At 36.6% G+C, this 21,184-nt stretch overlaps 1 protein-coding gene across 1 annotated transcript; it reads left to right on the top strand.

Moving 5' to 3' along the window:
• The first annotated feature begins 48 nt into the window (after positions 1-48).
• LOC145786632 (fatty acid 2-hydroxylase-like) lies at positions 49-15,946 on the top strand. The gene is made up of 8 exons (XM_082598323.1): positions 49-160; positions 2,993-3,144; positions 4,251-4,316; positions 5,382-5,527; positions 10,136-10,236; positions 11,152-11,318; positions 13,750-14,002; positions 14,750-15,946. Exons 1-8 carry the CDS (start codon positions 49-51, stop codon positions 14,827-14,829), a joined length of 1,077 nt encoding a protein of 358 aa, XP_082454449.1. The 3' UTR covers positions 14,830-15,946.
• The last annotated feature ends 5,238 nt before the right edge of the window (positions 15,947-21,184 follow it).

Below are 21,184 nucleotides of genomic sequence, written 5' to 3'. Positions count from 1 at the left end.
TCTACAGATTAATCATATTTTTATAAAATTTGTTTGTGTATTGTTGTAATGCCGTACTTAAATGATGAAGACATAGCTAAGGCAGCAAAAGACAACAAAACACTTTTAATCTTCAAGAATAAAGTGTACAATGTAACAAAGTTTGCTAGTTCTCACCCAGGTATGGAGTGTATCGTATAACTTTGCATTGTTACACCTGTACTGTAGTGTGCATCATGTTTTTGTTCAAATACTTACCATACTAACAAGCTTAGCTAGAAAAAATGTCATATATAGTATAATGTTATTTATGCTTTTCTAGGCAGTATAGACAATCCCCCAACCGCGAATTTTTGGTAAAATTACCCCAATCACGAATTTCAAAATAAACAGGCTAATATTTGTTCAAACTCAAAAACTGAAATGGCACAGGCAAGAAGATTGCTATCCCTATTTCTGCACTAAAAATTAGGCCAAAACCGCTTTTCAGATTTTAGCAATCAGCAAATGTTTGGCCTAGTCCCAAAACCCTTTCCCTAAAAAAATTAAAACTTTCTGACCGTCTGCACTAACTTTGCTGTTAAATCTCTTCTAGTGAACCTACAATGACCATTGAAAGATTAATGAAATCAGAAAAGAATACTCTACCACCTTGCGGCAAATAAAGTTCGAAACAGCAACCACTACATAGCGATAGCAAGAAGCGCGGTTAGAGCAATTTTACCACTGCGCAATAGCGACCATGCTTTTTTCCAGGGATGCCAGGTTGGCATTTGTAATGCCAAATTTCATAAATTTGAAATTTTTTTATGTTGTTTGGCATGAAAAAAATCCTGTTAGGCATTTTTTCAAAATTGTTTTTCTGAAGAATACGGTACTCTCAAGAATGAAGATAGCTAGGTTGTGCAATAGCAGCAAGTGTAGGCTGAGCTTTTTTGCAGTTTTACCCATTTTTTACCAATTCCATTATTTATTAATGAAGAAACCTTTGATTTTGCTCCGATTTGCCTATTTGGCATTTTTTTTAGGTCATTTGGCATTTTTTGTTTAGTTGTTTGGCATTTTTTCCATAAGTGGACCTGGCAACCCTGCTTTTGTCATATCCGTTTTCTTCTTCGTCGTATGAGCTGTTCTTCCTGACTATATAAATATATCCGTTTTGATCAGGTCATAGAAAAAGTGAGGAAGTTGCATGCATGCACGAATAAATGCTTTGGGAAGAATTGTTTTACAAAGAATTAACTTTACGAAGAATTGTTTTACGAAAAGTTGCTTACGAACAATTGCTTTACGAAGAACTGTTTACGAAGAAAACGTCGGACACCGTTTTTGATTGATTGCTTGATTTTGATTGATTGTTTTTGATTGATTGATTTTGATTGATTGTTTTTCTTATGCTGTGTTGTTCATTTTAATTTCTTTAATAAATTTCTTTTTTCCACTGTTGCGTTGTGTAGTGGCGTCCGCCCGATAGCTCTGTTGGTTAGCGCGTGACTTCTGGAACGAAGAAGCTTCAAGATCAAGCGGTGCTGGTTCGACTCTCGGGATGTGCGCTTGAGCAACGCACGTCGCACGTTCACGACTTCTCTCCATTCAGCGGCAACTACTGGATGGAATAATTCCCAGCAACATGACTTCAACAATCGGAAACTTCTCTCTGCCAATCTCGGTGACCGGGCCTGTGTCAGTGATTCAAAGCCTCTGCAAGTATGCGAAACTGCCAGGATTAAGCTCTGCAAGAAGCTTTCCCAGTCCGAGGATAAACATTCAATCAATCAATTGATGAGTAATGTTAACTCTGCTATTGTGTTCTCAAGTCTTTAAAATCTTTGGATTGATATTTTTTCACTAAATAAATAAAAATTAGGAAAATTGCGGATCCGAGGAAATTTATGCATATTTTCCTACCGACCAACATCGTTTTCGGGATCCATTACGCCAAGGTTTGTTCTTTTTTTCAAATGAAACTATGTGAAAATAATCAGTAGGTATGCAGGAGCTAACCATGTCAAATGGAAGCAAATTTATTACGAAATAAACGTGCAATTGAAAGATTTGTTGTATCCACGAATTTCCCCAACTGCGCATTTGCGCATTAGGGATTTTTCCCCTTCCTCGAAAATGCTTCCCCCATGTGACGCTTTTGTTCCGTCTATCCGAAGTTGATGGAGTTTTCGCCTGAAATAAATTGTTTTGTAAGGTAGACGCAACTAGCTAGAAGTGGATTACCACCAAAATAATATATCTTCAGAATTAAAGAGTGGGTGATGAAAAACATTTCGTGCTTCAAAAAAAAAATTCGCGGTTGGGGGATTCACCATATTAGTTAGTTAGGTTTTCTTTCTAATAAGTAAGAGATATTCATCTGCTAAAACTAGTTCAATTACCATGAGACTTAGCAGCATGGACAATTGGACATGGCAATATCTGTTAGTTGAAACACCTGTCTTCTGCCCCGGTACCTCTAAAAGCCCATTATTGTGCACTGTAAAGAATTTTCAGGCATTGCCAGTTTCAATTAAACCAATTTTTTGGATTATAGTTTGGGTTACGATTAGGGGTTAAGGTTAAAATTAAGGCCCGACAATTTTAAAATGTCTGCCAATTCCTGAAAATGCTCGACAATGGCTGGTAATTTTCAAGGGTTGCCAGATGAGTATTGCTCGCCAAACTGGCTAGTTTTGGCTTTTGATTTCCTATTAATTTGAATCAACTTCTAGGCTATAGAATAAATATAATATAACCTACCAGTTTTAGTTAAAAACAGCTTGCAACCCTGGCAATGGGTATTAGAGGTACCTCTTCTGTCCTGCCATCTGTGTTTCATAAAAGTTTGAAATCATGAATGTTTCTTAGTTCTAAAGTTCAATACGGTACTTAAGTTGTGAGAACTGTAAGCTAAATAGCTCATATTATATATAATATATTTACATGTACTTGTAGGCTTATGATATATACATACACCGTTGCATATGATGATTTATGTGACGATTTTTATATTTTTTCCATTCAGGTGGTGAATCTGTCTTGAAATTGTACAGAGGGAAGGATGTGAGTAAAGTAATGGAATCAGGAGTTCATGCTCATAGCGAAAATGCTTACAGATGGCTAGATCAATATTACATTGCAGATTACAGAAAAGATGGTTCCTGCACTGAAGCTCCGGTGAGATTAACATAAGCATTCAATGGTATTGCGTAAATTAAACTTTCCTATGTATAAAGGCTACTTCAATTATTTTCACAATTCTGGCACCTTCATTATCAGTTCTAGTAAAAACTGACATTGAATAGTGTGTTTATAAAAATATATATATAATATATATATATAAGCCATAACTTAAAGTTGGCATGCTTTTATTTTGATGATCCTATTTTCATGAAACTTGTGCATGAGGTGTATTGCTGGTTGATAACCATGGTTGCCATTGTTATTGCCATTGTTTAACCATTGTTATTTTTATTTTGAGATTTACGGAAAATATTTAAACATGTGTTTTTGATACTGATTGATAAAAAAGTTAACCACCTTGGCTTGAGTGCATTCAGGAAACGTTCAATTTATGTGTAATCTGTTTCCAAACTATTGCCCCTTTCAATCACTGATTTACGATCTATTGTTGAAACTCCAATTACAAGTCTATTTCTAATTCGGGTCTGCTACCATTCGGTGAGTCCGATTCGGTGAGTTCCTAACCTCTAACCCTAACCCTAAAACGGCAATGACAATTAGGCTACGGTACCCGATAATTTAAAAAAAAAATTTAAAAATCACCAAATAGGGATCGGACTCACCGAATCGGACTCACCGATTCGGTAGCTCAATCCGCCCCGATAGCTCTATTGGTTAGCGCGTCACTTCTGGAACGAAGAAGCTTCAAGATCAAGCGGCGCTGGTTCGACTCTCGGGGTGTGCGCTTGAGCAACGCACGTTAAGGACTGCTCTCCATTCAGCGGCATCTAATGGATGGAATAGTTCCCCGGCAACAAGACTTCAACAATCGGAAACTTCACTCTGTCAATCTCGGTGACCGGGCCTGCGTCAGTGATTCAAAGCCTCTACAAGTATGCGAAACTGCCAGGACTAAGCTCTGCAAGAAGCTTTCCCAGTCCGAGGATAAAGATTCAATCAATCACCGAAACGGGCCATTCCGTTCTAATTCAATCTGTTTTGTATCCTTATTTTTCCCACACTAGTTTTGTTTTAAATTATGAAACTGTATATTGTGCAATAAATAATTATTAGGCCTTATGGCTTATTTTTTATTCCAGGTTAAAAATGGTGTTTCAAATGGCCATGCACATTCAAAAGATGAACTTTACACTCCGAAGCGAATGGTGAGGATATTATTATATATACAACATCATTTACATAGTCTATTGAAAGTTTGCATTGCCATTGTACTGTGGTAGTCTATGCTTGCCAAAGGTGACAATTGCAACATCGGTTGTATATATATAACTATTAATCTAAGCTTGAATGGGTTTTTAACTTTTAGATCAATATCATTCTTAAACAAAAAAGCCATTAGATAATTTGTTTTAACAATTGAATGGTGTCCATTCCACCACAAAAAAAAAAAAACAGTGTTAAAAAGTTAAAAACAAAACATACTGAAACCTTTTATTGCAATTTAAAATGCAGTTGTCATCCGAAAATTTCTTAAGATTGGTTTTAAGAGGTGTTTATCAATTGGACGGACTCTGGCTCTGTCTGCAATGGTATGCATATTGCAGTTATTGCACTGTGCAGTGATAAAGGTTTATAAGCAGAGGCTGTAGGCTACATTCATATTTAATGATGTGTAATCAATTATTCAATTATGTTTGTTCCCATGTCAAATCATGAAAACACATTTCCGCAAGTGCTCATGTATGATTTAGAACCGTTTTCTAACAATGTATGTTTTTTGATATAAAAGTATAATTTTTGGTAAAGATATGCGCATGCAATTTTTTTAGCTTAAACCAAGTGTAACTGTCACAACAAAGTAATGGATGCGCCACCGCCCACAAATATATTTTTCTCCTTTGATGATGTTCAGTCGAACAAAAGCAAGTTGGAGTGATTACCAGTTCAACACATTTTTTGCTGGGCTATTAAAGCATGGGATTACAATACTTGTAACCTTTATCTTATTTAGTATTTGTTTGACATGGACATACCAATGATTGATCTAAAAAGTAATCTTCAGTGATTTAAACTAGGCTGGTAATTAATATATTGGCTCAGGCTCAATGGAACTGATATAGTAGCGTTGCCGTTGAGCATATATATGCCACTATGCCAGCTGTCGTATCGTAGAGTGTTCTAAAGTACAATTTCAATATACTGCATCCTGGCACCACCTTTGTTTATATCATTCTGATAAAATTGCAGCGATTATAAGAATGTTCTTTCAGGCCGATCTTATCAACTGGGATGAACCAGTGTTGTGGCAGGTTGGCCATATGGGGGCCAAGTACCATGAGTGGGTAGATAAGCCAGTGGATCGGCCTCTTCGTCTTTTTAAAAGTGATTTTGTTGAGTTTTTCTCAGTCACACCATGGTGAGTCAAGCTAACATACTTGCAAGTCATAAATAGTAATTATTTTATAGTTAATTTAATTATATTGTGGTATGTTTTTGCTCTACTTGTGCTGTTAGCTTGTGGTTTTTAAAACCTCATGAAACAAAATCCTTGGTGTATGAGACAGATTATCATAAGTACAATATGCATGAACGTCGGAGCATTTCCTAAATTTGAAATAAAAAAGTATCAGGAGGTAACACTCAGTATCAGGAGATAGTTTAGTCATTTTTCTATGCAAACTTGCCAATGACTTGTAATATTGGTGGCACGCCTTCAGATTGCATTCGATTCTGTTTATGTCGCAAATTGTTATTTGGGATACCACTTCATTTCTTATGAAAAGATCTTTTTTTTTTTCCAGACATGGTACTTCGGTATCCCAGACAGTAAATCAACCTGTTTTTCATTGATTCATCTCTGCAGACGTGAAATCAATGTAAAAAACGGTTGATTTGCTGTCGGAGAATGTTTATGGGGAGACAATACTTTACCATTACGCTGCCGTATCCATTATTGAAGTGTACTATACTTTGACATATTAGTTCTTCATTTATCTCAATTATTTTCACGTCACGTGAAATCGTAAAACATTGTCTTTTGAAAAATTAATGCTTTCAGGTCGAAATGAGGATAATAAAGTTTTATGAATACTGGCGACGTAATGCTTGCCTTGTGTTTGTGGTAAAATTGCATAAATCTCAAGCCTTCAAACTTTGTTTTTTTGACGACCAAGCATGTAAGCATGACTTATCAGAGCTTTTTTCCGGCATAAGCCCACCTCGGGACAGGACGATTTTGGGGTTATTAAGGAGGGGACAAGTTTCTGCCACTCCTATACACATAGTTGATTAAAGTCAACTGTACTATGGCTAAAAGTTGCTAAATCTGTTAACAACTGTATACAACGATTGGTTCTCGCTAATTGCGTGTTTTGTGAGTTGTGTCAGCAAGCAGCCGTGTTTTGTACAACCCAATCTAATGAGATCCAGGCTAAACGGTTTGTGACGACACAGTTAAATTAAATTCACAGCGTAATAAAGTGTGAAATCGTCGAAAACAAGACGAAAAATAGTAAATTGTGACCCGTTTCACACAAATTAAAGCAAATCTAATCGCAAATTGGGCTTATTAAGCCGGGTTTTGGGCTTATATGGCTTTTTTTTATTACACGAATGAATGGGAGTAATTCCGTACCGGACCAAATTGGGCACTGTAATCAATGTAGTATTTTTGCGTTCACTCAGGTAAGAACAACGCACAACGAGGCCCTTAAAAATATTTGCAGTTGTATTTAAATGCACTCCTTTGTAAATGAGAGTGAAGAGAAAAAAGTTTGAAATAATGTAGGCTCGTGTAAGCCGGCGACCAAGCATAGCATACCGGCGCGGTAGTTTCGGTGACTTCTGAACGACTTCTCGTTGGCCGCCTGGAGCTTAGAGTATTATTTTCCCGGCTTTGTGATCTGGTATTGTTGTGCAGTGAAAAATCGGTTATCGTTTTCATTGTACGAATGAAAAACGTGTATTTCTTAAAACTAAGAAAGCCCCTGTAGAAGTTTTATCTTGGCACTTTCACATGGCTACTTTTGGAATTTTTCAACAGAGGTTTCCACTGAAGCAAGTTTTATACGTGTGGTGTTCCTTTGAGTCTAAACTTCAAGCTGACCCTGATGTCTGCATGCTACTGAGGGTGAAAAAATTAATTCACTTGTCTTTTATTTTCAAGCCAGTTTTTGTACCAACAGCAATCTTTATAACCTATTTCACCAACAAAATAATGCCTAGGCACAACTTGCAAACAGATGTACGGTATGTGTTCTTGTGCGTAAATCCCACTTGCGTTTGAAAAGCCGGGTACGACATGGTTGCCTGTATTCTGTCGTTTGCAGTTAGGCCGATATTGCTATGCCTGACAAATTACCAGAAGAAAGAGACCATGTGTTCCATGATTTCGCGTCCTAATTTTTGTTCGACAACTTTTGCATTTTTTGAAAACAGATCCTATGAGCTTATGGTTGATCAGCAGCAGCTTTTATGTGACACCATTTGCTTAAAGGGAAACTGCATCACATCGTCATCTATTGTCGGTTTCGTCCCCACTGGTGGGCCGATTCTATCTTTACAGCGATGGTCTTCACACATATTCTCATTCTTCATCGCATTTTCTTTCAGACCGACATCTGCACTTTGATGTTTTTTCATTTAACAACTTTTTGAAGTAAATGATATCTTCCAGTTTTAGTGCGTGAATCTACAAATTCGCAATCAATCAAAATATCTGTTTCGTTAGCAATACGTTTGTAGTTAATGAAGATGTTAATATAACAGATTGCAAAATAAATCTTTTGTTGTTAATCTTAATTGTGTTTTTTTTGTAAATCTAAACAACGCTGAAAGTAAATCGAAGATGAATTTTTTCTTTGGTGTACTGTATGCTGTATTAAGTTACTACAAATTGTTACCACAGCCAACCAAAGTCTTCTTCCAACGTTTTTAACACACCGTTTTTAACACAACGTTTGAAACAATATAGAATCGACAACAACCTCTGCAGACTTCGAATAAATCTAAAAAAAAATCAGGAATCGAAATTCGTTTTTGTTGACGGCGGACAAAAGTGTCCGGTCTGAGCAGCTATCTCGACGGACAAATTAAGTTACACGGCGGACGCTTGATCACTTTACAGTATCTTGATAATTCTTCGCCATTTAAGAACTATAGCTACGGTTTAGAAGACTTTTAAGATTTCAGCGAAATCACTCTGAAAGGCTTTAATAAAGAACAACGACGTGCGCTTGAAGAGTCAAAGCGCCCTGTAGCTGCTTAATTCACCGCATCGCCGCATAACTGATTACCTTCTACCGAACGAGGTCGTGTGGCTTCTTGCGTCACAATGGTCTGGGCACGAGTCGGAAAACGTCTACTCTACACCAGGAGACACCAAACTTTTTTCTCTGAGGGCCGGATTGTTGCGAGATTAACAGCTGCGGGCCGGATGCAAATTGCGAAAAGATATATATACAGCTATTTACAATCTCCATTGACTTGAATAGAGCACAATAAATAACAAAGTCAGCAATGTCAGGTGGAATAGCAAAGTTGTGATGAAAATCGAAAGGTTGCTGGAAAAGTTATTCCCTGCTGTGATACACTACAGGGCATCGTGCTCTTGAAAAAACATTACATCTTTCCAAATTTGGCCAGATTTGTGTAGCTGTTATTTCCGCACCACGTGGCGGGCCGGATGAAATTAGTTCGCGGGCCGGTTTCGGCCGGCTGGCCATAGTTTGGTGACCCCTCCTCTATACTAACACTACGGTACTATTTTCTGCTGTCCGAATTCTCACTAGGCTTTTTTCTTCTGGTTTATTTTTGCGTGTCATGTAAGCGAAAGTGAATTTTTCCTGGGCCTTTTCTTTCTTACTGTAATACCAAAACTTAACAAATTTTGCTGCATCTTGCTGTAATAGCCTACTCGTATTTCTAATTTTGCAACCAACCTTGCTTATCACAGAGATCAAGGCCAGACATTGTGACGTAAGACTTGAACGAAGTTACTCGTGATTAGTGTAGAAGTACCGTACTCCCATCGATTCTTAGCGAAGAATTTACCTTTGTTACGCTGATTCAATGTCATCAATCGTTGAAGCAACCTAACAATCGAAAGTTTTCTTGCTTGAATGGAAGCTAAGGGGTATGGTATTCACATTTTCTAGATGCGCGCTAGAATGCGTGGGAACTGGGAAATTATATTCGCACAACAATTGTTCGACGTTCGTGCTATGCAATGACGATTTGTATCGCTAGTTCCTGTGTTATTTCTCGGCGGACAAATATGACCGATCTAGATTCTAGATGGTACTTCCCGCGGACATCACATGCTGTGACGGCGGACATGACCGCCGTGAATTTCGAGGCCTGAAAAATGATTTGCCGTCCGAAACTTGTGTTGGCGGGGATAAAGTAACTAACGCCCTTATCTTTCGGTTGAAATACGATGTACCGTAATTGAGTTTTTTCTCCAAGTTTGTGGTGGTGATATAATTGATCATCTTCGTCATCAGAAATATAGCAAACTATCTCATTGAATAGCTTGGTGCTTTATGGCATCAAGTCAAACAAGATGAGAACTTTTAGCTATTTTTAGTTTGTTGTTTAAATTTTTATCAACACTTTTGGTGTGTCAGTTTTCCATGATGTAAATTTTTTTTCTTGGTAGAGTCGAAACAGGTTTTGTCTCCATTTTAAATTGGCATATCATGCATTTTTGACTCAATATGGTGCAACTTTCAAACGTAAAATTTCCCAAGGCGCAACATTTCAGTCAATACAAATGCTTAGAAAGTGTAAACCTTCTTTGCTCTAAAGTCTAAAGCGATAGCTTAAATGTCTTTGAAAATGTCGTAATGGATTATTTTGTTGCAAACTAAATTGAATTAATGATAGTGTGATCCCATCCACGCGCAGGTTTCAGTGAATGTGAGTATTCTACATGAAGTTGGTAGCCCTGGTCAAGAATAACTGAGTCCATATAAAATGTGGCATACACCGCTCGAACTAGCCTGATCGTTAACCTTTTTTTCAGGTACATAATTCCTATTGTCTGGCTTCCCGTCGTAATGTTGTTGGTTTTGAAAAGTTATGCTGCATTTCATTCTTCTGATGTATTTCTCTCCGCTTTTCTTGGTAAGTATGTTTTTTATTTTAGAACGTTTTTTTTTCACTATCCAGTCTATCGTTACTCAAGCACTATGGTTGTAACTTATTGGCGTTTATTATACGTCGAGCCACATTATGTGCCGAATGAACCCAGCTGTGATCTCAACCCAGCAAGAAAAATTCGTCTTTTTTACGTTGATTAAACGTCTGCAGATCAATGCAAAAAATGGGTTTCTTAGTTGGGAAATTTTTCATTTCAGCTTGCAAATATTTACATTGATCCCACGTGAAATTATGAGATTTTATCAGTACAGCTTGCTTCACAATCACACATTGCTTCAACGTTGTCTTTCAACTAAACGATGTTAAACGAGCAAGTTTTTTTTAGTTGAAGTACCATTACCTATCTTCTAGGCTGGTTTGATCAGACAAGAATTTTGATGTTTTTGCCCAACAAGCCAACTAGTCCATTTACACATTCATTTAGCGTTTGCAGACGCTGAATTAATGCAAATAGACTGGTTTTAGTTTCACTCCGTTTTGTTGTCATCAGAAACTTGTGTGGAACATAAAATGGAGCTTGAGAAACTTGTATGCGGCAACTTCTTGTGTATAGTAGTTTGTGCTTGGTTTTATCAAACCAAGTTGAGCTCTTGGTAGCATTGCTTCAGAAGGCAATGAACATGTATACCACTGGAAATAAATTGGCCCAATGCTTTGTGACTATGAAGATTTCAGCTCACGCGTTTTATATTGAGTACATTTTGTAACGCTATTCTATATCTTACTCACCTATGCATTTCTTCAAGCTCGCTACATCTCTGGCCTCGCCAAAATTTTTACATCTCACAGCGATGTTGAACAATTATATTGTCAAAAATCATTAATTGCTTAGTTTACTAAAACGTGCCACTTTAACCGTGCTTTATGCTCATCTTCTAGGTCTTCGTGTGCCTGTATCTTCCATGCCTGTTCTTTTTATATTGGGTTGTATCAGTTGGACATTCGCGGAGTACGCCCTTCATCGGTGGCTATTTCACAGGGATCCTCCAACAACATCATATTTCCTCATCACTCTTCACTTCCTTTTGCATGGGCAGCATCACAAGGTAGAGTAAATTTTCACCACTGAATTCAGTGGAAAATTAAATGACATTGCACAGTTTTTGCCAGCCTATTTTTGTTGAAGTTTCATGTGTTTTTTGTTGCTGAGTTTAAAAATTTGCATCACTTGTTGAAATATTCTTCGCGACCGATTTAACCCACAGGTTTAAGCCAGCCAAATTCTCCCTTTTGATATGAATTCATACGTCTGCAGACATTGAATCAATGTTAAATGAACAGATTGGCCGGTGTGATGCCTGGCCAGCAGATTATATCACATTGTAACTACGTAAGAATTCTATTCATTTTGTAAGCCGCAAAAGGCAATTTACAGACTGTTTATATCCAGGCTTTATGATAAATACAACTGAGTGTTATCAAGTAACAGAATCAGTATTATATATAATATGTTAAATCAAATATAGTTATTACTATCTGAATCCTTAACAGCCTGTTTCACCTTTAACGGATCATCAGAAGGTCTTATTCAAATAGAATATAAAATAGATTAGATTCTATTTGAATAAGACCTTCTGATGATTCGTTAAAGGTGAAACAGGCTGTTAAGGATTCAGATAGTAATAACTATATTTGATTTAATTCGCTCTGCTTTGCTTTTTTTGCTTAGCATTAAGCACTTTTTGTAGTACAGTATTAATAGTTTTTATTGCTTTTATATAATGTGTTATGTATCTTATTAAAGGATCCTCAATTATTAGCCAACTAATCAGGCAATGTACTTAAACGGCAGTTTAAAAAATTAGTTTTGGTGTATTCTACTCTTAGGGTATATGCACCAAAGGAAGTTTATTTACACATTATTTAAGCAAATCAGCAGATTTGCATCTTATTCCGTGAACTAATGTTTTTATCTTTGTGTATCAACCGCAATCTGATGAGAAGCATCGGAGATTACTTATCCAATGATGAATTTTGCGTAAATTAACTGAGTAACTGAATTGGATGTGTTGGGGAATTGCTTTGTCGAAATAAATGAAAATATATAAATAATATATAATATATGGTGTTTCAACTGGTTAGGTTTTATCTGATTTGTTGATCAAACCAACCCTTTTACTTACATTGCTTCAATAGTTGCATACATTGAATGCATGTAAAAGCACGGATTTTACCCACTGGGAAGCAATCTTGTGCAATGTTTAAATTTTAATCTCCGCTTGTATCGGAAAACCGGAGCTCTAATTGAGATAGCCATCAATTGGAAAGATAGGATATCAGTAAGCTTTATGGTTTCCACATGTCCAGTTCGATTTCTTACAAGTATTTCTATTTTACTGTGCTGTCTATATCAGTTTGTATCAACTGTTAACTGGATCTCAACGGAATGCATCGGTCACTTCCTAGACATCAAATCAGCCGTTTTTTCATTGATTCAACCTCTGCTGAATCAATGTATAAACGACTGCTTTGTGTTAGGCAGAAGCGGGTGAAATTATTTTTTCACTCAGCGCTGATTGATCATTGTCTTTGTCTTGTTAGCTCGGCACGGCCTAAAATTGCTTTAAAACTTATTGATTGTCAAAGTCAACGTGTAAGATATATTATAGATTGGCAATGACAATGGAAGGAGATGTACCCAAGGAGCATTTACCTAGTTTCTGATATGCATCTCAGAGCAAATTGACTTGTGTCTTATTTGTTTTTTGTTTTTCAGCAGCTATGTCTGCCCTATCTAATCGAAAAATAAAGAGCTTAAACCTTAATGCTAAGCTCATCTTCAGCAAACGTTTCGAAAATTAAAAGAAGTTTTCGGAACTTTTGTTGAAGATGAGTTTAAAATCTACATCTTGGGCTCTACTTTTCTGGTAGGTCAGTTTATATGTTTTCTCTGCTGGCGAATAAACAAAAATATACACAACACAATAAATAGAAATAATTCGCACAGCACGGATGGCAGCGAAAGACCGAAAGGTCACCAAAGTCACCTGCCACCCGAACATATGAGCAAAACACAAAAATAAAGGAACATAGTACCGGTACTTAACAGTGAAATCACAAAAACAAAGCAACATAAAGACTGTGTGCAAGGAGATCAGCAGATGATACGTTTTAGGAGTGACTACTGTACAAATTTTAAGAAACATTTACAGTATATTTAAAATTAAGTACTGTAAGATGTTTCTTTGGTATATGATTCCGTAGTAACACTTCATTGAAACATAGCGTCTTAACAAACTTTGATTTTATAGGTGGCAAATATAAATCATTGTTTGTGTTTGACTGGTGCTATACTGGTGAAATTCATTTACATAAGGAAAGCAGCCAGCAAAGGCCCGTATTAAATTGACCAGGCGTACCAAACATTTTTGCTTCTATGTCTGGCCTATTTTGTAATGTTGCATCCATGGATGTCTCTTTACAAAGCTGTCAATTTGGTTACGTCAGTCATCTCTGGTTTAATACTCGATTTTGTAGGTTCCGTTTGACAGCGGTCGTCTCGTCTTTCCCCCCGTCCCTGCAGCAGCATTAGGAATCACCTTGTACGCAGCCTTACGACTGGTCCTGGTGGACGCCATCGCGAATGTGATGATGGCTGGTCTCTTATTCGGCTACATTTGCTACGACCTCACTCACTACTATCTACACCACGGTGCCCCTAGGAAAGGTGGCTACTTCGACAGCTTGAGGTCCTACCACGTACGCCACCATTTTGAATCACCAGACCTAGGTAAGAAATGCCTAGATGTTGTATAAACCACCATCTGCGCTGGAGAGTTTGCAATGTGGTTTCACTGTGCATTGCTTTACCAAAGCACAATCACCACTTCTCCAACGCAAAAAATGTTGCTCGTGATGCCTGCTGTCAGACACACCTAGACGACGAACAAACTTCTCAATTACCCAACTATAATGTTAGTCTTGTTAGTCGTTGCGTTCTTCGGAAATCACCACAGTTGTGTTTTTCCAAACAAAATCCCGTGATTCAGATTGACTTGAGAGCCTAGAATTTCCTCAAACAGGATTGTGTTTGCTGGGAAGCCGGTGCATGCTTCAGGCAAGTGTTAATTATTCAGCTAGGCTTCGTTTTCGTTGCTGGTTTGTAAACTGCTTTCATCACAAGTTCACAACAAAATATTCTGGCCGTGTTGTAAAACAACAGTGTGTGTTGCGAAGGGTCATCTCACCGAGCAATTTTGTTAGGCAGGTTATTCAAAAAGGGGTTCCTTGCGCTGTTTGTTGATTTACAAGTAACACCCCGATGCAATTAAAGCTTTCATCTAATCGACAGTGATGGATATTTGTTATCACAGTTTTTATGAGCAAGTTTGGATTTACCTTTCTTAATTGGGACGCAGTTATTGAATATTACAAAAAATAGAACCTATGTTTTTACATATTACTCAGTGTTCGCTCTAAACAACCGTGTGAATATTGTTACCATCTAATTTTAAAAGGAACATCGTACTTCTTAAAGGTTTTGGAATTTCCAGCAAGTTATGGGACTATCCGTTCAACACTCTTATCTCCATGAAGCAAGTCAACAAAACCAATTAAACACTTGGGAGATATTATGTACAGTATTTTATCAAGTTGTGGAAAAATCAATTTACTTTTTTTGTTTAATTTTCCATCAAGTCTATCGCAGCATGCAAAATTCGTCGATTTTGCATTGATTTAACGTTTGCATTTATTGGATCAGTGTAAAAAGAATAGGTTTTGCTAGTTGTGATGCTATTAACTTAGTTGAGGCGTTCTTGCTATTGCTAAAAAAAAATAATTATGCAAATGTTGAGGAATATTGGCTTGGTAGTGTAAAAAGTAAATGAGGAAAAAATGAACATAAATTCTACCATAATTCTTTGTGGAGCGGCAAATTGTCTGAACAGAACTTTTAAGCTAGTTCAAAGTCTGATCCGCTTGATCCGCTCAGCTGACAAGCTCAATTGGTTGAACTTCTGCAGACGTTAACCAGTGTAATATGCAAGACTTACGCACCAACGTGTAGTTCAAGTAATTATTTTAGTACAAATATTTCCTTCCGCAAAAGGTTATTGTTGTTGTAGGTTAGTTGCTGTAGTATTTGATATATATAATTCTATGCTTCATTTGATGCTAGACTTTTTTAATAACTTTTGTTGTGTGCTCTTTGCTTTTAATGGTACAATCTGCCACCAATGCGTACACCTTGTCGCGTAAAAAAATTCTACTCGGTCTCAAGTTGCACAAATACGACAGCTCCGCAAAAACACGAATTGCTTCAAATAATCTTGCTGGAACTACCCAGACAGAAAATCAACCGTTTTTTTACATTCATTGATTTGCGGTCTAAAAACAGTTGGAACTGAACTGATCAGAAACCATTGATTTGCTGTTTGGGTACCATGCTCATAATTTTGCACGCCCTTGACAATCTTTGGCTTGACAAATTTGCATCAAAATTTATAATCAATTGTCGCAACTCACCCAGCTTGCTTCCTTTGCTATCTAAAGTTCAAGGTATCTCTAATTTCCCAAATGCAGCTGTACAGACAGTCAGAGCATGTGTTGACTGCCAACTTCTATAAATATTTCGTCGTTCGTCGCTGCACATACAGCGAGAAGTTTACAAAACGATATCTGTCGCTTGAAGCTTCACTTGATGCGTGAGAGGGGAATTGCAACATCCGATATTCCTTCCAGATGAAATTCAGTTATTTTATGTTGTGTTTTTCCAACATAGTTTTTTTATAAAGTGAATTCTTTCTACGCATGACCTTCTTTCAGTTTTTGTTTGAAAGCGTTTTTTTTAACACACCTCAGAACTTTTGGAAATGACAACTAAGGTTTTTTTTTTCTTATGCAAACATCACCTTCACCACAAAGTTCAGCTGGTTCTCCTAGCGCATCCTCAAGCATGAGCAAGGACACAATTTGTTTGCATCCCAATGCTGACTTGCTCATGGGAGAGCAAAGGCACATCAATCATGTGTGTGAATGAAACATGCGACTAACATGAACTGGGCAATACAGGAAACGGCTTTTATGTCGAACAAAACCTTCCCAGGCCGCTAATGTTGTCGTGTTTACATCGTTTCAACGCGCTAAAATGATGTAGTAACCGCACTTTTTGCTGACTGGTTTGTGGTAAAAAACTTTGTGTGCAAAATTCTCAATGACAAATCTTTATACCACTTCTTAGTCATTTGCAGCTGGGCGATTCAACGTTGTGCACCCTGTCAACTACATTGCTTGTTTGTGTCTAAGCTTACAAACAGACGTTCTAAGCATACATCGTTGTAATAGAGGGCAACTTTACAAGATGAAATTGTCCATCCGATGGTCACCTGTCGGATAACAACATGCCGTCCTTTTCCGTAATTGCCTTGGATAGCTTGAGCACCTGATAAGTGTGGTTCTGCAATGCACATAGTACCGCTGATTAACACAGCATTATGCAAAAATACACGACGTCATACAAAGAATCTGCTTGTAACTTAACAAACAGGGCACCATTCCGACTGCTAACCACCTTGATTCTTGTGGGACAGAGAAGATACCAAATTTAAACGGATATTTTTCCACAAAATCAATGCTAGTTGTTATAAACGTGCTGACATGCAGAAAAAGAAACGACTTATTTAACTTTAGGCTGGTAAAAAGCACTTTGCGACCTTCAACTAACTCAGGGTATAAGCTACATTGCAGATACCACAGACATATGCAACCAAGCAACCACACGGCATTTAACATAATCTATTAAAATTGAACATAAACTATCAGCTACAAACGTTTTCGGCCATACACACGTTAGCCCTTATCAAGTAACAAAAAAATAACTGCTTATCATATCTACAATGAAAATGAATAACTGATCTAAACATTGAATTGAAAAACGAAATGCATAAAATAAAACGGCAGAGCAAAGGAGAAAGGCAGCAAGGCAGCAAAAGGAAAAAGTGCCTTTCTCCTTTGCTCTGCCGTTTCATTTTATGCATTTCGTTTTTCAATTCAATGTTTAGATCAGTTATTCATTTTCATTGTAGATATGATAAGCAGTTATTTTTTTGTTACTTGATAAGGGCTAGCGTGTGTATGGCCGAAAACGTTTGTAGCTTATAGTTTATGTTCAATTTTAATGGATTATGTTAAATGCCGTGTGGTTGTTTGGTTGTATATGTCTGTGGTTGAAGAAAGTGACCTCTTTACCAAAATTGTACATTGCAGATAGTTTTGCAGCAGCTGAAAACAAATATTTAAAATTGCACGAATAGGCTTGAGCTTCAAAACAAATGTTTACGTCACATTAACGTTACGATGGCACATCATAATGGAGTGAAAAACCCATAAATTTTCTGTAAGTACATTTTCCTTGAGACAATCAATGGCTCGCCATGAAATTGTCTGTTACGAACCTATGCACTCATACTCTGCGTACAATCATTCAAAACGATTAATCCAACTTTTGCATTTTCCCCACCTGATGTTCTTATCACATTGTTTAAAACAACTTCAACATTAGACATGTTTGCATGTTAAACTAACCATCCAGCAAGTATGTCTCTTTACATTTTCAAATCCAACGTCTGCAAACGTTAAAACAATATAAAAATACCGATTTACTGGCTGGGTTGTTGATCTTAATTGGTTGTTTTGGTCGTCGCCTTCAAATAAATGCGGAAGTTAATCCATGGCACAAATTTCGCTATTTTCACTTTTCGTTTACGCCATTTCTGGCTAAAAATCAGAGCACCAGCAGATATATGTTTGTAGTGTATGTTGTGCAAAACTAGTTTTTTTATGCATTTGTGTTCTCAATTTTCTGTGTAGCCATGGCCACCTAAAGATACGGCCTGATTTGTCACATTTTGCAGAAATTTCCAGGTTTTTCTAACTTTGGGCAAACGTTTAAATAAATTTTTCTAAAAATTAGATTTTTACGCTTTCTATATTCTTTTCCCCAGATGATACAATAGGTTTTAACATCTTCACATATTGAAAAACAAAGAAAATTTGATTTTGTAGATTTTAGTCAGACTGTTAATTTTCAATAACAGTCTGATTTTGCGTTTTTCAACTTACTTTTTCTCATTTGCTACTGCTTCCCCAAGGCAACAAAAAAGTTTTTTGTCATTAGGAAACCGCAAAAAGTAAAAACATCTCAAAAAATGTCAGTTAAGCACTAGCAGTAGCTGTAATCAAAATCTGCAAAATGTGACAAATCAGGCCGCATCTGCAGGTGGCCATGGTGTAGCTAACATCAATTGCGTTCAATTGTATTATATACGCAAGCAATCGATTTTGCATTTAAACTAAAATTAAAATTGCTTGGTTTTGTTTTTAAAGTTGTGTCTTTGTAGTTGTAACTGAAACCATATATTTGCACTGAAAAAAATAATAATAATAACATCGCCTTCACAAGGCGTGTATAGCACTAAGCAAGGTTCTGGTTTGTAATGTGATTATATTTTTTGTTTCTTTAGCTTTAGAATAGTACTCTTTGTCGAGTTTTGAAGGGGTGTTTTAGACATGCAAGTTCTTTGCTTTTACATTGCTTCAACGTTCTTATGATACGTTTACAAATGTAAAAATAACAACTTTTATGTCAAGTCAAAGCCTAGCCTAGTTACGAAGTATTCATGCGTCCTGCTTTCTGAATGTGTGTAGCTTGTGTTTTTTTGTTAATTTCTCATTTACAAATGTGATAATCTGAATTCATTCGATTTTTTGAAGGAGGTTTGACATTTGGCTGTATTAAGCGAATCAGGTGAGGTATATGTTCAATTGCAATTTTGAACAACCACAAAGTTAACTTGATATAATTTGCCTCCTTGCAATTGTGTGATAACACTATCATTTGTTGTGCATTATGAAGCTTCATTTTTTCAACACATATCAGGATCAACACCAAGTTAACATTGACTGAACACAGTTTGAATTTGATGATTTTCATTCGTTGACATTTTACAAACAAGCGACTTTTGTTTAAATGAATTTTTCTAAATTTCAAACACTATCAAGAATTTTATTTTTATTTGTATTCAATGTCTGCAGACGTCAAATCAATATAAAAAAGAAAAAATTACCATTTCTGATTTGGGTAAGCTCTGTATTGGCCAACATTTTGACATATCTGCTTTAACTTTATTATTTTGGTTGAAATTGTGGGCGTACATTATTTTGCTAACGCCTGTGTATTGTTGATATCAGTGCACACAGTATGCATAGGTTGTTCTGCCATCCAACTTCCTATGTTAATACCATATGGTGACACACTCAGGAAACTTTGCTGAACTTTTATAATGTAAACTTCCCATTGAATAATTCAAACAGCCAATGAACTCCTCTCGACTTAATAAATAAAACAATTCATTCCTGTTGAGTTGCCAATTGTTCTTTTTTTTTTATCAAATTTGTTTGGTTTATCAGAATAATCATGCAAAAAGTTCAAGTATCGTCTCAACAATGACGTAATCCATGGCGACTGTAATACACAGGCCATGACAACGCAACTTAAAATTTGACTGAAGGCCGATCTGTTAGTAACCTAAATCGCTACTATAAGTTGATACTTTAAGTATTAGTTAATAAATATAGTCTTTGTGTATATTTTGAGTTACTTTTGTGCTGTTGTTACCCTTTAAATAACAAACTAGACTTTGGCACTTGTGCTGGAAATTCAAAACGTGTCTGGCAACACTGGTAATTGGGAAAGATTTGTCGTTTTTTGACATAATATTAAGAGTTTTGCAGTAATTTGAGATTCAGTGATCACACTCAATATCATTTCGAAGGGATAAAGTTAAATTAGCTTGAAGTTCAAGATCGAAATTACATCGGCCTTCAGTCAGGCCTCCAGTTCGCACGTCGTCAAGGCCTGTGTATATAGATCGCTATGACTTATTCCTTTTGCTTTACTAACGTTTCGCTCGCCGTAATCGTGTGCATCTTCACAAGAGGAATATATTGAGAAATGAATGGTGTTGCTTAGATTTTGCAACCGCATTCCATGTGGTTATTGAATGGAACGTTTGCTTCTGAACTTTAAAAAATGTTTTCATCAAATTAATGCTTCTGGTGTTTTATTGACATATATTTTTCCTCAATAATTAAACTATTTCACGGTACAAGTTTTTTTTGTGGATAAAGTTGTGTGTGAACAACTTCTTTAAACGTACGCAGGTCATTGAATTGATATTCGCTCTGTTTTGATTTCACATCTTGCGGTTTCGCACAAGAGTTTGTCACATGCAATGATATGACACTTGTGACTGCTCCAACAGCAAAATTTGTCTCGCTTTACAAACTGTATCAACCATTTCAGATTTCGCTCAAATATTGTCATGTTTGAAATCTTTAATCATATTGAATTGAAGTGTCGTTTGGAAAGTGAACCGGCAATATGTGGCTAAACGTTTTTTGCGTTACCCGTGAGTGCGTAACAAACCTTTTTTTCATCAGAATAAATTCACACATTTGCAATAAAAATCGATTTCCTTCTTGACCGCTAAATGCCTTACAAACTTAGGAAAGGAAGGAGTTTAGAAGAACATAAACACTGAATTTTGTTGTACTTAACGGGAATTATAACTGAGCAGGCAAAAATGTTTTTTTTTAGCGATTCAGTCATAACTTGCCCCTTCACTATGTCTTGTGTTCAAGAAATTCAAGGTCAAAAAATTTGGAGATTTACATTTTTTTAACAATTTATCCGTAATTCCTTTTTAATTTGAGTGGTTTTATGAAGTGGTGTGTTTTGTGCTTATACACAATGTTTGGTTATCCACAGTTTACCGCAAAATTAATGAATACAATGTAGCCTAACAAGCATGTCTGAGTGATCTGTAAGCAATCTATAAACAATCTGGAGATTTCAGTCCAGAGGAGGAGTTCGTCTAGTGAAACCACACGTCTCCACTCTCCAGGGACGGAT

This window comes from Aplidium turbinatum, chromosome 17, assembly GCF_918807975.1.
Source record: "Aplidium turbinatum chromosome 17, kaAplTurb1.1, whole genome shotgun sequence".
Taxonomy (NCBI): Eukaryota; Metazoa; Chordata; class Ascidiacea; order Aplousobranchia; family Polyclinidae; genus Aplidium; species Aplidium turbinatum.
Note: the sequence above shows the minus strand (reverse complement) of the source record. Positions and strands in the feature narration are given on the sequence as shown.